Below are 15,796 nucleotides of genomic sequence, written 5' to 3' on the forward strand. Positions count from 1 at the left end.
CTTCAATTTTCTATATCTAGTTTCATATTCAAAGGTCAAAACATCTGACTTGTGTTGTCAAACTACCAAAGTAGGCTTTGAAGAAACAACAGAGCAGAAATGGAAGCTGTTATCACAGTGAGGGCCACAAAGATGTGATTGTATCTGATCCACATTATCAACAAGGGCCACATTAGAGATTTCATATCAGCATTTAGAATCCAACCAATCAGAACATTAATATTGACATTTTTGTATGTTGTTGTTGTTGTTTTGTGTGTTTCTGATGTGGTTTGCTAATTTTCTTTTATTTTGTGTATTTTTATGTTGCTTATGTGTTCTTGGTATCATTTCAGGCAGGATCACTTTATTCAAATTGTTTTATTCAGGATGCAGTTTATATTTGGCGGTAAGGTTCTGTTCTGGGACCTCTCTGCCTTTCCAGCAGCTGCATGGAAAGCCCGAAGCGAAGGGAGCTCCTCCTCGTTCTTCCATGAGCTACATGGAAAGGCATAAGCAGAGAGAGCGGTCAGCAGGACCCCCTGGAACAGAAGACACTGTTAAATTAGACAGAAGAGGAGGAGCTGGGGTGGGGGTGGGTTGCGTGGCGTTTGTTATTAATTAGTTATTAATTAATTAGTTATTAATTTATTAGATTTATCTGTAAATTAAATATATTTTTCTGTTAACATCTTTTGTTCTTTCCTTTGTTGATGCTCACACTGGTCATCATTATAAATGCTGACATGGATGTTGATAATGTGACCCTCACAGTTCTATGCCCCCCCAATCCACCCCCACTTCCTCCATCCATCACCGTTGTGTCAGTTAAGGTTAATCTGATTTCAGTTTTCTCTGTGCTTGCTAACAGTGGACGAGTTGCCAAAGAGGTGATGGAGCAGAGTGCCAAAATTAAACGCGAGCCTCCAGAAATACACAGGTAGAGTTCAACGCAGATTCAGTTTATTGTTCAGACCCTTTCTTGGAGATCATACCAAGCCCCTGCTGTACCTCTTGGCTGATATTTGTTCATCTGTGCATGTGTTTGTGTGTGCGTGAACGTGTTTTTCTGCAGGGCTGGCCTCGTCCCCAGCAGAAGTTGTCCGTCCATTACCCACGGGCCACGACTCACCAGTGTACCTCGCACACGTCGGCGAGCGGTGCACATATCCATCATGGAGGGTAAGACACTCAGGCTTTCACTTAGTGCTGTGATGTTTTTTTATTCATGTATGTTATACTGTGTTCCAAATACCGAGTAGCCAGGGTTAGTGCTCAAAGTGACAAGATGCACGAGCTCAGATATTTTTATACAGCATTTTGTTTAAACTAGATATACTGTATGTATTTTATTTTATTTTGATCTTTTTAAAATAAATACTTTTTTTTGCATAATTGTGACCATCACCAGGCTACCCTACCCTAAGGAATGGTAAGAAAAACATTATTAGAGGGAGGACATAAAAAGAGAGGGCAGTGTTACACCTTGGTGAGAGGGAAAGGAACAGGGAAGAGGGAGTTAAGGTGGGACAATGAAAGGGGGTGGGAACTAGATTAATATTTGAGAAAGTGAAATTATAGAATACAGTTGTTTGAGATTGTGTGTGTGGTGTTTTAATTTGAAAAATAATATTAGTTAAAAAAAAAAAAACCTAAAGATATAATTTATATTCAATAAGAACAGAGGACCTGTTTGCTCAGCGCTGTGAGAGTGTGTGAGATGAACACAGGTCAAAGGAGTGTGCTGACTGTGTGTCTCACTGTGGTATTAATACCATTGCTCAAAATAGCCTGGCTCTTCTACTCCATTTATGTCATTTCGTTGGGTGGGACCAAAGCAGGCTAGGCCGACACTGGAGATCACACACACACACCACACACTGTGGCCTGGACTCTGCAGTGGGACCCTCAGGACAGGATACACACACGCCTGCAGCAGCCATGGTGAAGTGTCTGATCCGCATCACTACCCGGGTGAACGTCCACCTGCGTATGATCAATCACTGCTACCGTGATGTGAAGGTCCGTGTGCTGAGCCTGGGGCCCCGCATGCTGAGCAAGGCCCTGGGCGTGCTGCCTCTGTACCCGGCCCTGACGGGGCAGCAGGGGTCGGCCTGTGCCAGCCCTGTGCCCTCGGTGCAGAGCAGCACTCCTCCAGGTAAACTCAGCACCGCCTTTAGAAATCAGCAGTAGACACACAGATTTTATACTCCATCTTAATGCTGGATACACTGGAGCGTTCATCCTGCTCGTCTCATGCTTCTTATAACTTGGCAGAACTTTCCTGTTAGCAGCAGCTTAGTCACTGAACATAATCCGCCCCATTTCTCTACTAGTTTTTCAGAGGTTTTTCTTAAAAGATTAGCTTTCCAAGGAAAAACTGGATTTGAATTCTGCCTCTTATTTTATAGTAAGGGTGTAAAGTTGCTGCTTTGACACGGTGGAGAATGTGCTGCTGGGACGAAGCTCCTCTTCTGTGACATTTACTCTGTAAAATCTAATGCACTCTATATTTCACTAAAGCCCCTGGACTGATAACAAGGTGTGTGAGTGTCTGATAAATTAGAGAAGAAGAGGGCCTGTGCTTTGGTAGAAAGATGGAAGAAGATGTTCTTAATGCAGGCTGGAATCTTCCTCACAGCGCTAACTAGCCTGCATCTTATGTTCTGGGATTGATATTTCTGTCCCAATTTAAATTTATCACGATACTTTTCTGCCGATCTGATATGTATTGTGATTCTGATCACAAACCAAAAGTTAAATCATACACTTCTAGAAAGAACATCTGAGTCATACTGAACTGCCTTGCTGAATATTAAAAAAATAATACTGTTTTAAAATATGACTGCACAGTTTGTCTTTTAATGAGTTTTGAAGAATAGTCCAAATTTGTTGCTTTTTAAAAAAGGAAAGAAAAATGAACAGAAAAAGTAATAGAACCACTATATTATCCTATGACCACATATGCAGATATGGCAGAATTTATATATATATCTATATATAGCTGTCAAAACAAATGTGTTAATAGGATAATAGGATAATGCATTAACACATTATTTTATTAACAACAATGATCATTTTAACCACTGTAAATAGCATAGCAATTTTCGCAATGTTTGCAAGTCCCAATTATGTTCTCAGCCATTAGCAGTGTTTGACAATGCCTTAGCTAAGTGCATGTTCTGCTGTTTGCTGGTTAAAAACACAAGGATCGATGCTTGATCATGTTCTTATGACTTTATAGTTTGGCTCACACCTATAGGGTCATTGTAGTTCAGCGCTGACTTAGCTTACTTGTTTTAATTCAAGTTCACATTTCCACTGAGAAATAAGTATCAGATATCTGCTTCCTTGTACAAGAAATATTCATGTAAAAGAAGCACTTTGAACAAATTTGTTGTTGTTTAACTCAATAACATTTCTGGAACAGAGTTGTTTATGTGTTCCATCACAATAAATCAAGATTTATATATATATATATATAAATAAGAAAGTGGGTTTGGTTTTGCCAGGCTAATGCTAATGCTAATGCTCTGGTACCTCACCTGTTTGACTCTGTGGAATGTGAGCAAGTAATAATAATAATAATTATTATTATTATTGTTATTGTTTTTGTTATTGTTATTGTTATTATACATTTTATTTAAAAGCGCTTTTTGAGACACTCAAAGAGACTTGACAGCATAAAATGTGAAAAAAAGTGGTTTTCATGACTTGTTTGATGTGGTGGTCGAAGGAAAGGTTATTATCAGAGATGATACCAAGGTTACGGCACTGAGAGGCGGGACATAGGGTAGAGTTATCAATGGTGAGGTGAAAGTCTGAGGCTGTTTGGGTGAGGGAGTTTGGACCAATGAGAAGTATGTCAAATTTGTTACTGTTTAAGATCAGGAAGTTTTCTTGGAGCCATGTTTTGATATAAGAAAGACAGTTTGAGAGTGTGGAGGGGGTTTCATGGGTGATAGACTTGGTGGAGATGTATAATTGGATGTAGTCGGCGTAACAGTGAAAATGACAACGAATGATTTGACCGAGGGGGAGGAGGTAGATGGTGAAGAGGTAGGACCAAGCACAGAGCCCTGGGGGACTCCTTGGGACAGGGGGGCAGTGGATGAGGAGCAGGTGTTAATGAAGATAAATTGTTTTCTGTCAGTGAGTGTAAGGGCAAAATTGGTTAATTATGTTTACAAATACATTTATTCATATATTTACTCATAGACCTTATTCTTTTTAAGGCTTTAAGTTGAGACTTTTCATTTCTGCTGTCTCGTGTTTTCTGCTCTCTTCTCGAGGTCAGCCACATGCTTCCCAAAACACATCTTATCCCTCAAGCTAGACACAAAGGCGCCCTTTTGGTGAGAGACACACACACACGCACATAGTCACACATACACATCCATTTACACACAGTCACACCATACACACGCACACACACTATCAAGGACAGATACTGGGTGACGCCATCTCTGAACGAACAGAACATACTGACTTGACCTCCTCCCTGCCTTCTTCTTCTTATCTCTCGAGGTGGGGGTAGAACAGTTGAATTGGGTAGAAATGTGTGTGTAAAGTGTGATCTTTAGTCAGTCTTGCTTTTTTCCTCGGCCCGGAGCCTTCTGACCATCCTTGTTGTGGGCTGCCTTTCATTCTTACAGGATGGAAGCTTCTTTTGTACTCTTTTCATTTAGTTTTATAATAAATCTTTTTTATATCAAATTATCACGCTTCGACTGGACTCCATCATTCAACCAGCGCAATAAATCATGTCTCCAAATAAGGTCAACTGCAAATTTGCCGTGACATGAGGTAAGACTGTAACCAGGTGAGGGCATCGCCAGTGATATTGAGGAGGGATTTTAAGCGGGAAAGTAGGATGGAGTGGTTGATGGCATCAAAAGTAGCAGTTTGATTGAGAACGAGAATTGAGAGTAGGCCGGAGTCAGAGAGGAGGAGGTTGTTGGTGACTTTGAGGAGGGCCGTTTCAGTGCTGTGTTTGGTGCAGAATCCAGATTGAAATTGTTCGAAAAGGTGATTATTGTTGAGATGGGATGTGATTTGTGAGGCAACAACGCGTTCCAGAACTTTTGACAGGAAGGGGAGGTTGGAGATGGGTCGGAAGTTGCTCATGATGTTGGGGTTGAGACCAGGTTTTTTGATAAATGGGGTTACGGCAGCCAGTTTCAGTGATGAAGGGATGGAGAGAAGGGTGAGGGAGGAGTTGACGATTTTTGAGATGGGAGATGGTGGGGAAACAGTGCCTAACAAAGGGGGATGGGACGGGGTCAAGTACGCAGGTGTAGGTTTTCATGGTGGAGAGGATTTTTAACAGTTCAACTGGGTGGACAGGTGTGAATTTGAAGAGAGAACGAGTGGTAAGAGGGGCGGAGGCAGGTGAGGAGTGGGCGGGGGTGAGAGAAATGTTTCAGGAACTGTAGAGGGTGTTACTTTTTTTGATTGGAAGAATGATAGGAAGAAGTTGCATTTGTCTGCGTTAAATGATTGGGAAATGTCATAGGGTTGGAGGAGTTTGTTGACAGTGGAGAAGAGAGCCTTTTGGTTATTGGAGCTATTGCGGATAAGGTAGGAGTAGTAGTTAGAGCGGGCAGTGTTGAGGGCAGTTATATATAGTTGAAGGTGATCGGAGTAGGCTAGGAGATGGACTGTTAACCGTTTTTTTTTGTGGAGACTTCAAGTTGATGGGTTTTTAGTTTTCTGAGGTCAGGGGTGTACCAGGGGGCGGTGTGTGTAAATGAGACTGATTTGGTTTTGGAGGGAGCAAGTTGGTCGAGGCAGGAGGAGAGGCAATTGTTGTAATGATTAACAAGGTCTGTGGGATCGTCAGAGAGCGGAGGGGGGGAGGCAGACAGAAGGTTAAGAAGAGAAGTGGAAAAATTATGAGGAGAGATGGATTTCAGGTTTCTAAAACAAATGGTTTGCTTGTCCTTGGGATGGAGATTGGGGAGGTGGAGGTCCATGGTGATAGCCAGATGATCGGAGATGCAGAGATCAGTACTGGAAAGTTGCTGGATGGTGAGACCGGTGGAGCAGACTAAGTCCAGGGTGTGGCCATAGGTGTGTGTGGGGAAGTTGACTTGCTGAGTGAAGTTGTGGCAGTCCAGTAGAGCAAGGAATTCAGAGGCATTGGGGCAGTTGATGTTATCCAGGTGGAAGTTGAAATCGCAGAGGAGGAGAATGGAAGGTGAGATGGGTGAGAGCTGTGTGATAAAATCAGATAAATTGGGGAGTAAAGATGGGCGGTAAACGACTGCAAGGATGAGGGGGTAGGACCGGGGAGTTTGAAGGTGATGTGTTTGAATGACTGAAATGATGGTGTTGATGTTGAGGGCTTTTTTATGAACTGAGGCTACGCCAACGCCCCGGCCAGTGAGACGGGGCTGTTCAATGTAAGTGTAACCAGGGGGAGAGGCTTGGTTTAGTGAGAAATAGTCTAGAGGTTTATGCCAGGTTTCAGTGATGCAGAGAAAGTCCAGGTTATTGTCAGTTATGAATTAATGTAGGATGAGTGCTTTATTGTTAAGTGAACGGGTGTTAAGGAAAGCCAGTTTCAGTATTTTCAGTATTGAGTCCTTGTAGAACTTGAGTTAATTCCATACAGCGTCGACTGCAGATGTACACTTCAGTCACCAGTGTGAGTACACCAGGATGATGAAGTTCGCAAATTATCGCACCTTAGGAACTTGGTGTGTTGTTGTAACAAGTTCTTGAATCTGTATCTCTAACAAGCTGATTTTGATGGTATAGAACAGTTTAGCCATCCACCTTGCTTTGTGCAGTGCTCCTGGTCATTTAAAGATGAAGGATTGGCTTGCATTGCCATCCCTAAAGATGACCAAACACAGTTCCACAAACTCTTTGTAGTCGCCTTTTTGGAGATTGAGTTCAGACCAAGCCACTTTAAGGACGTCATACCTCAATATCTCGATGAACGATTTCCTTCTTCTGGTACTGAGGATGCATCAAAGCCCGACAGTGGCTGGTCAGTTGTATTATTTGGAAGAGCACGGAAATTCATCCGGAATCGTGTAAACAGTGTCACTTCTGGTGATCTTGAGACTTCAATCTTGAGATTGTTGAAAACATGAGTCAGAATCACCTCTCCTACATGAAACCAGAGCAGCACACGTCCCAGGGTTTGCTGTATACATGCCGCTGACACATGTCCACTGTTTGATGCTGTGGTGTCAAAAGTCATATTGACAATAGTTTGTGCACAACTCCACAAATCAAGTAGTTATGTTAAATATATAATTTATTCCAGCAAAAAATAACCTAAATGCTATATTAAATGAAAAAATCTTTTTGCAAGGCTTCCTATTTTGGTCATTGGAACATAATTAGAATAGGGACAGAATGATTTTAAAACATTGTGGGGTTTGATGCACCCTAATATATACATATACAGTGTATGTATAGGGCCAATTCACCACACAACAAACGTGGCCGTCTACAAAATGGCCGTGTAGCGATGAAAGCGTTAAACTATACTTCAAAGTTGGGTTTAATAACAAAGACATTCGTTCGCTTTAAGCTCATAAACACGGCGTTGTAATCTCTTTAAGGACTTTGTAGATGCCAAAAATGTAATCTGTTCAGAAGGAAAAACCAGTCATGTTTGGAGAGGTGGAGTATTCAGTCCAGTCTGTAGCTATTGAGGAAACAGATTAGGGGCAGTTTTGATGGAGACTGTTGTCGTATATGGTGAGAATATATAGTCAGCTTCCATAGATTTGACTTTAATAGCAAACCTTTGACTTTTATCCAGTGGGCGTGCACTGTAGCTGTTCCCACTCAACGTTCTTGAAGCCAAAATACGGCGCTAAGGGGCGATTCCATCTTGCAAATTTGATGTCATTTGGAGCCAGAGTCTGTGCAGTAGGGTTCGGTGGGTAACATTTAGCGTACTGCCCTGATGACTTACTCAGCCCAGCTACACTACAAACACAAGTATCTTTCCCACTGGAAATTCTACCAATGTCTTGTCCAGATGATCAGATCATAGAGGTTAGTACTAGTACTAGTAGCTCAAAAAAGATGAAAAAACTGATCGTAAAAGTTTAACGGCGTCTCGGCTTTCCTTCACGACGTAACTGCTTATGCTAGGCACAAAGAGAGCTACGCAAGATCCGAGGCTGTCAATCATCGTCATATATGATGCCAAATCACGTATTCCAGCCTCAAATAACTTATTTAAAACAAACTTCACAGAAAAATGAGCACTTGGACACAATGTAGGGTGATAATAACCAATGATCACAACAGAGTTTAGGTTTGGAAAAAAATTATGTGATGAATGATTTGATTTTACAGTTTGACCCACATCCCATCCGTTATCATTGAGGAGGCGGGGTTTATGACCTATACTGCAGCCAGTCAGCAGGGGGAGCTCTAAAAATAAAAGCTTCACTACGTCAGGAGGATGTCCCATCCATATTTTTTACAGTCTATGCTTTTAGCACAATATTGTATTTTAAGTTTATTTTCCAAATTTCGACTTTAATCTCATCTTTTTGACTTTAATCTCAACATTATATTTCAGGTTTATTATTGAAATTTCAACTTAAAGCAGAACTAAGTAACTTGCAATTAGCGCTCCCCCTAAAGGTCCCTTTTGGTTATGTCACTATCGTAAAAACTCTGCACCCCCTGCCACCCGCCCCACCTCACAGCTACATGCGCACCTTTGCTCTCCCTAGAAGGTAGCAACCGATCACTGAAAAATCCTAATACAACAGTGACACTAAGGGTGTTTTCACACATATAATCCCATGTGACCATGTGAACAGTATGAGGAAGAGAGAGAAGTAAAATAAATGAGTGATGTGGGAGTAATACGGAAGGGAGTGTGGAAATGTGTGTGATGTGGTTGTTTGTGTGCTGACAAAGCGGCTCTGAAAATCGATGGATGGATGGATGGATGGATATTTGTGTGTGTGCTGCCTGATGGAGCGCTGGGTTATGAGTGTGTGTGCGTGCCTGTTGCCGTGACGACAGTGTGTGTGATTGCTGTGTGTTGCTGCTGAGCTGTCACTGCATGTAGTTGCTCCGTTCCTCAGACAAAGGTCTTTTCTGCCTTTTTTTTGCTGGCTCAGCCATGATATAAGTTTGAGAAAAATGAATTCATAGACAACCATGTGCAGCCGCGGGGCTGGTCATAATCTAGCATTAGTTTGTATCAGGCTACCATAAAGCAGTACAGCTTGCCACCGGGTCGGAGATTGGGAAAGTTGCAAGTGCTGTTTTCTGGCCAGAGACAACAGGGAGTGATGAAAGACCCCCAATCACCCCATAAACACTTGTATTACCCTCAGAGGGACTACGAGAAGGATTTATTAAGGTGAAAAAGTTACTTCGTTCTGCTTTAAATCTCCACATTTTGATTTTATTTGAATCTCAACATTTAGACTTTATTCTTGCCCAAAATTATTTTCTCCATCAAAATTGGCCCTAATCTGCTTCTGTACAACTTTGTTTTTGGACTGTAAAGGGCCTTTTTATTTATACACTGTAATATACTCCCCTTAATTTGTCTTACTGACTGTTTTTGAAAGATCCTTGAACCGTCAGTGCAGCCATTCTAACATTGGTTGGCTTTGGCTGTCTGAGTGAAGATTAAAAGTTATTAAAGGTCATCACTGACAGCTTCACAGTTTGGTCTCATCTTCTCGTTTTCTCTCTTTTCCTCTGCATCAGGCCTGGAGTCGTTGCGTGACAGTGCCCACTCCACACCGGTGCGTTCAGTGTCCCATGGCGACTCCTTCATCCCTCGCTCACGGAGCCAGGCCACAGATTCCACGGAGGGGATGGCGGTGATCTCTGACGATGCCTACAGCCCCTCTGACAGCGTGCTGCCCACCCCGGTGGCTGAGCACAGTGCCGAGCTGTCCGTCTCACGGCAGATTAACGGGGCGCCCTGCAGCATCGAGGAGGAGGAGTCAGAGAGTCGTGGCGATGGGGCAGATGTTGGTGCAGAGGGCAGATTTGCACAGGAAGGTGACGGGGCAGACTCCGCCCTCAGCGAGGTGGAACAGGTGAATAAGTTTGTCTTAAGTGTCCTACGTTTGCTCCTGGTGACCATTGGATTGCTCTTTGTCCTGCTCCTCCTCCTCATCGTCCTCACTGAGTCTGACCTGGACGTTGCATTTTTGAGCGATATCCGCCAGACGCCCGAGTTCGAGCAGTTCCATTACGAGTACTTTTGTCCCCTCAGACGATGGTTTGCCTGCAAGCTGCGCTGGGTGGGCGGTTTGCTCATGGACAAGTCAGAGTGAGCTCGTTAGGAGGAGGAGGGAAGCATCCTCTTCCTCTTCCTCTTCCTCTTCCTCCTCTGCAGACACAAACACTCAGCTCACACCGAGCCTGGATCTCTCTCTAAGTTACAACCACAACCCTTACTTTTTATCACACCATTTCTTTTCTACAAAGTCTGAACACAATGTTTTTCGTTTTGCCTTTTTTTTTAAACCATTTCAGGTATTTATTTGATTTCAAACTGAACTTGAATTAAATGAGCAGTAACTGTTTTGTTTTATACAGGCTTGGAGTATTTTGTAGCGTCTAAAAATGCTGACTTCGTTATTTATTGCTTTAATGCGCACTTGTTTCGAGAACCACGAAAGAAGACGAAGAAAGTTGAATGGTATAGGAAAATGATGGAAGTGAGTGACGTCAGAGTAGAAAGGATGTTCAAAGTGTACATATTAAAGATAGTACGGAGGAAATGGGAAGAAAAGAGACGATGTGTGTGAGATAAGAAATGAAGGATTAGTGATTGTCTCGTGGGAAATGGCACAGATTTGTGGTTCAATGGAGAACTTTAAGAAAAAGAACGCACAAGGTCAAAAAGCAGTTTTAAATTTGTACCATTGGACGTGTGTAAACATTCACTGGCACCCATAAATTTAGCAGATTTTTAGACGTTTCTGTTTTTCTTTGGTTACTTTTCCCCCTATTTTCAACTATTTTGAATCCAATGAATTTGAGTTATTTTCTTTAATAAAGAGTTTATGATTTATCTGGAAATCCCTTCCACCTTGCTCTTAGCTTCATGTAGAATAGAATAAAACAGAATATACTTTATTGTCACATATGTACAGGTACAAACACAAAATGGTTTTAACCCGTTCCCGGGGGGCATTCGACATCTCACAGTGATGGCCCACAGTGGATTCAAACCGGCAACCCTCTGGTGACAAACTTTTCAGATAATACAATTAATATTATTAGTGTAGGATGCACTTTTTTGTACAAATGAGCTGATTTACTAATATATATCAACTGGTTTTCCATGTATATTTTATCAGAACTGAAATGGTATTTTGTTATTGAAGATGAAATTCTACCTTTTTTAGCGCCGTGTTTCCCATTTATGGCAACACAACAAAAGGCTGGGATTAAAAAAAACAGGATTTTATCCAGATCCACTTCTACTGCTCTGCTTTTGTGGTTTTATATCAAATAAAATCTGGAATATTTATCATCAGACTGGCACACGTAAAGAGAATCACTGATGATTTTAAAATGAATGCACACTGTGTGAATATCTGAGGAGTTCAATGAGCCTGACCAAAGGGACCTGCACAAGTTCAACTTTTGCGTACAAAGCAAATTCATTTTATTGTTGTGGTTTTTCCGGGGCCAAATACGGAGCAGTGGGCCACAGATTTTAGGTAAGGGGGAATTAAAAGAGCAATTTCTGGTTTGCACTTTCATCAAATTTATTCTTATACAGAATTTAAAATACTGACAATGGTCAAGCAAAAAATGACACTGCAAGATCTTCAATTCAAAAATCCTCAATGTTGTGACAAATGTGGTTCTAAGTCAGAGAACGTTTTGAGAAATTGCAGGATTGTATAAAAACTGAGTGTTTTGCAAAATCTTGGTGGGTCAGTTCTGACCGTGGCTAAATCACATGACTGCAGTCACCACAGGAAAAATGCGAGTCCCTACGAATTTTGTGGAGTTTCATTTAATGTGTGTATTTGAAGGGAGTTAGATATCCACAGCTGCAATATTTATACAAAGATTCATGGTTTTCTCTGTATATTTTACTTTGTCCTGCGGGCCGGATTGGACATTAGTAGAGTTCTCAAACTTTTTGGATCCAGGGACTCCTTACCGGGAAGAACATAATCCTCACATTATAAATATAATATAATATTTAAGTAGTAGAAAGGAACTTAAATAGTACCTACATTTTTTAAATGTACTTTTTACACAATTTTTCATTGAGACATTATCCTGCTTCACAGTGATACAGCAGTGAGTCTATGTATTTACATGTGAAGTATGTTTGTTTTATTGGTGCATTGGTCCCCATGTGTACTTATATATGGAAGCCCTAAAGGGACATACTTTCATACATCTCATTTCCTCCATTTTCCCGTGATAACGACTTCATTTTCTCCAGATCTCGAGATAACGAGACTTTATTTTTCCGTGATAACGACTTAATTTCATTTGTTTTCCCGAGACAACGGGATAATAGTGTAGTATAATAAATCATTACAGGAAACATATTCAGTGTAACAATGCATATAAATCACTGCATCAGGTTTCTTTTCAATCAAGACCTGACACTGAATTAGCATCCCTATAACATATAGTTATGTTGAAAAAGAAAAAGAAAAAGATGATGATATCTTGGACCCTCAAGCTACTGCTCGAGGACTACTGGGGGTACTTAGACCAAAGTTTGAGAACTACTGCACTAATGGGCATGAGTGTGGCACATCGGCCTGCAGGAGAAAGTAAAAATGATGGAGAAAACATGACTCGTTGTGTAAATGACCAACTGATTCTATTGTAGATGTCTACTTTCCTTCAAATACACATATTCAAAGAAAGTCCTGTACCTATTCACTTTGCTGTCCCTTTATGATTTAGTCAGGCCTAAAACTTCCCAGTAGCAATAATCTTCATATGTGCTGGATTCTGGATAAAAGTGTGGTTTTGTATTGTGTGTCAACGTGTACCAGATGCAGATGTTTGTATCAGTGTGTCTGGGGACAAGACGTGGGACAGTAACAGGACTGGAATCACTTCAAAACTTTTTGTTCTGGTGCTACTTTTAACACTATTGTTTTATCATTAGCTGGAAGGAGCACAAACATTAAAACTGAAATATTCAGGTGCTGCAAAGTCAAAGCACATGGTGTCCATGATAGATGTGTATATTCAAATTTCATATTTATGAGTTCAGTCAGGCTCTGTTGTTCAGTCTGTGTTATTTTCCCATTAATCAGCAATATGTAGCTCCAGTGATCTCTGAACATTTGGCAGCATCTTTCAAGCAGCAATAACCAGATACGTACAAGAAGTGACAATGAAAGGCCAGTTCTGGGTGATTTTTGGTCAAACTTTGCCTCCCTGCTCATTTGTGACCACAGGGATGAGCAGTTTCTGAGAGTCAAAGGTCAAACATCTGATCTGTCAGTGTCACTTTTAATGAAACAGGATTCAAACTGAAGTGAATGTCAGCATGTCTGCATCTGCACCGTTATCTGTTACTGTCATATTTACAAGGAGTTCAGGTTGGACCGCTGATGGGCGACTCATTGAGAATGTATGTACACGTCAAATGACAGAGCTTTGCAATAATTTATAAAGTTGTGGAAGAAACAGCGCTTCATCAGAGCAGGAAAACCAATCAGCCACTGCTTTTGGAGCGAGTTGGTGAATTCAACAATAGGCCACTTTTATGGAAAGCCCTTAGAGCATGAGTGTGATAACGACCATAGTTAAACTCTACTCGTACTCAATTTTGGTTAACTAGTGTGTGACTACATTCTACTAGTGAAGCTAATTTACTAATAGGCATTTTTTTTACTAGTACAACTTATAATTTTTATTGGTAACATATTTATAGCCTACTCGTCATGGTTGGGGTCAATTACATTTTTCAACTACAATTACGCCTTTATCCATGTTCAATTAAAAATAAATTATGATTATGATAAACAGCATTTTTTCCAAATACAAATAAATTATAATTATCATTTTCCCCCTGAAAGTCAATTACAATTACTTCCTCAATTACTAAAGTTTAATTGTAATTACATTCTCAATTACTAAAGTTTAATTGTAATTACTTTCTTAATTACTAGTTTAATTGCAATTACGTTCTCAATTACTAAAGTTTAATTGCAATTACTAAAGTTTAATTGCAATGATGTCCTCAGATACTAAAGTTTAATCGCAATTACGTTCTCAATTACTAAAGTTTAATTGCAATTATGTTCTCAATTACTAAAGTTTAATTGCAATGATGTCCTCAATTACTAAAGTTTAATTGCAATGATGTCCTCAATTACTAAAGTTTAATTGCAATGATGTCCTCAATTACTAAAGTTTAATTGCAATGATGTCCTCAATTACTAAAGTTTAATCGCAATTACGTTCTCCATTACTGAAGTTTAATTGCAATTACGTCCTCAATTACTAAAGTTTAATTGCAGTTATGTTCTCAATTACTGAAGTTTAATAGCAATTACGTTCTCAATTACTAAAGTTTAATTGCAGTTATGTTCTCAATTACTGAAGTTTAATAGCAATTACGTTCTCAATTACTGAAGTTTAATTGCAATTACATTCTCACTTACTGAACCTCAATTACAATTTTACTAATTTTTATTCTTATAGCATTGTGAGGATTATATGCAGTTTTTTGTGTGTAAAATGTTGTTTCAGCATCTTTACATTTATTATAATATCTGATTTAAAAGCCAGACTAAGCCCTAGAGTTGATATTTAGCAACAGCTATAAACTGTACAAAACATCCATTACATTCACAGTATTGTTACTCATTGTATATAGTAATAAATTACATTAACCCCTAACTCTTCTATCACTTACCACCTGTATGATGACAGGTAGTGGGAAAATGTAATATGAAACATATTTTAATATTTGTTAACTACATACGTGTAAGCCATAGACCTGTCTTGAATTTAATTCAATTGTAATGGACAGTTTTTAGTGAATTTCAATGGTAATTACAAAGGCAATTAACTGAACTCAATTACAATTCAATTATGATTACAACGGCAAGTTTTTTTTAAATTACAATTATAATTACGCCATAATTGCAATTATCATTTACGCAATTACAATTCTGAATGACGCCAACCCTAGTACTACTAGGAAGACATTTTACTAGTAAAATGTACTGATGGCAAAACAAAAAATGTGTTTACTAGTATTACTAGTTAACTCAAAATCTAACTTGTAGGACTAGACTATTTTTAGTCTACTAATAAAGTTAAAAGTTTCTCCAGTAGCACTAGTAAAGCTAATGAAAATCAAGTAGGAGGGATTATACTAAATCCAGCACCCTGATTGGTGGCATTTCAAAAGCCAATGGCGAGCCTGTATTTGTTTTTCTCTGAGGTTAACTAGTACTAGTGGCACATTTCACCTTAATAGTAAAGTGCACTTGTGCAATACTAAACCAAATCTGAGTACTAGTAGAACTTTACTAATGCTGAGATCACTATTATGTTCAAACAGCTTTTCATTGCTTAGAAAAATGGACTTTTTTGATCTTCAGGCATCATTGTGTCTAAAAGATTTATTTCATTCTCCAAATGAACATGTTTTTTTTTTAAATGCAGTTGTATTTTAAAGGTTTCTGCTGAGAGAAGGTTACATGCTAGTCTCTAAAGTTGTGTATCCTCTGATTAACTAGTCAGTAGTCTGCCTATCCACCAGTGAAATATAGTTTCATTTATAAAAATGTGCCAAAATGCAGTTTTGATTTGAGTGGAGTATGATTTTATTCTGAGCCTTGTTCTGTAC

At 39.8% G+C, this 15,796-nt stretch overlaps 1 protein-coding gene across 1 annotated transcript in view; it reads left to right on the plus strand.

The window, feature by feature from the left end:
• frmd5a (FERM domain containing 5a) overlaps positions 1-14,304 on the plus strand; it is a 92,141-nt gene extending 77,837 nt beyond the window's left edge. Inside the window, exons 12-14 of the mRNA XM_028451087.1 lie at positions 851-919; positions 1,055-1,161; positions 9,691-14,304. Of these exons, the coding sequence (XP_028306888.1) occupies positions 851-919; positions 1,055-1,161; positions 9,691-10,268 (754 nt within the window). The 3' untranslated portion in view covers positions 10,269-14,304. The remainder of the gene's footprint in view (positions 1-850; positions 920-1,054; positions 1,162-9,690) is intronic.
• The last annotated feature ends 1,492 nt before the right edge of the window (positions 14,305-15,796 follow it).

This window comes from Gouania willdenowi, chromosome 6 (assembly GCF_900634775.1).
Source record: "Gouania willdenowi chromosome 6, fGouWil2.1, whole genome shotgun sequence".
NCBI classification, from domain to species: domain Eukaryota; kingdom Metazoa; phylum Chordata; class Actinopteri; order Blenniiformes; family Gobiesocidae; genus Gouania; species Gouania willdenowi.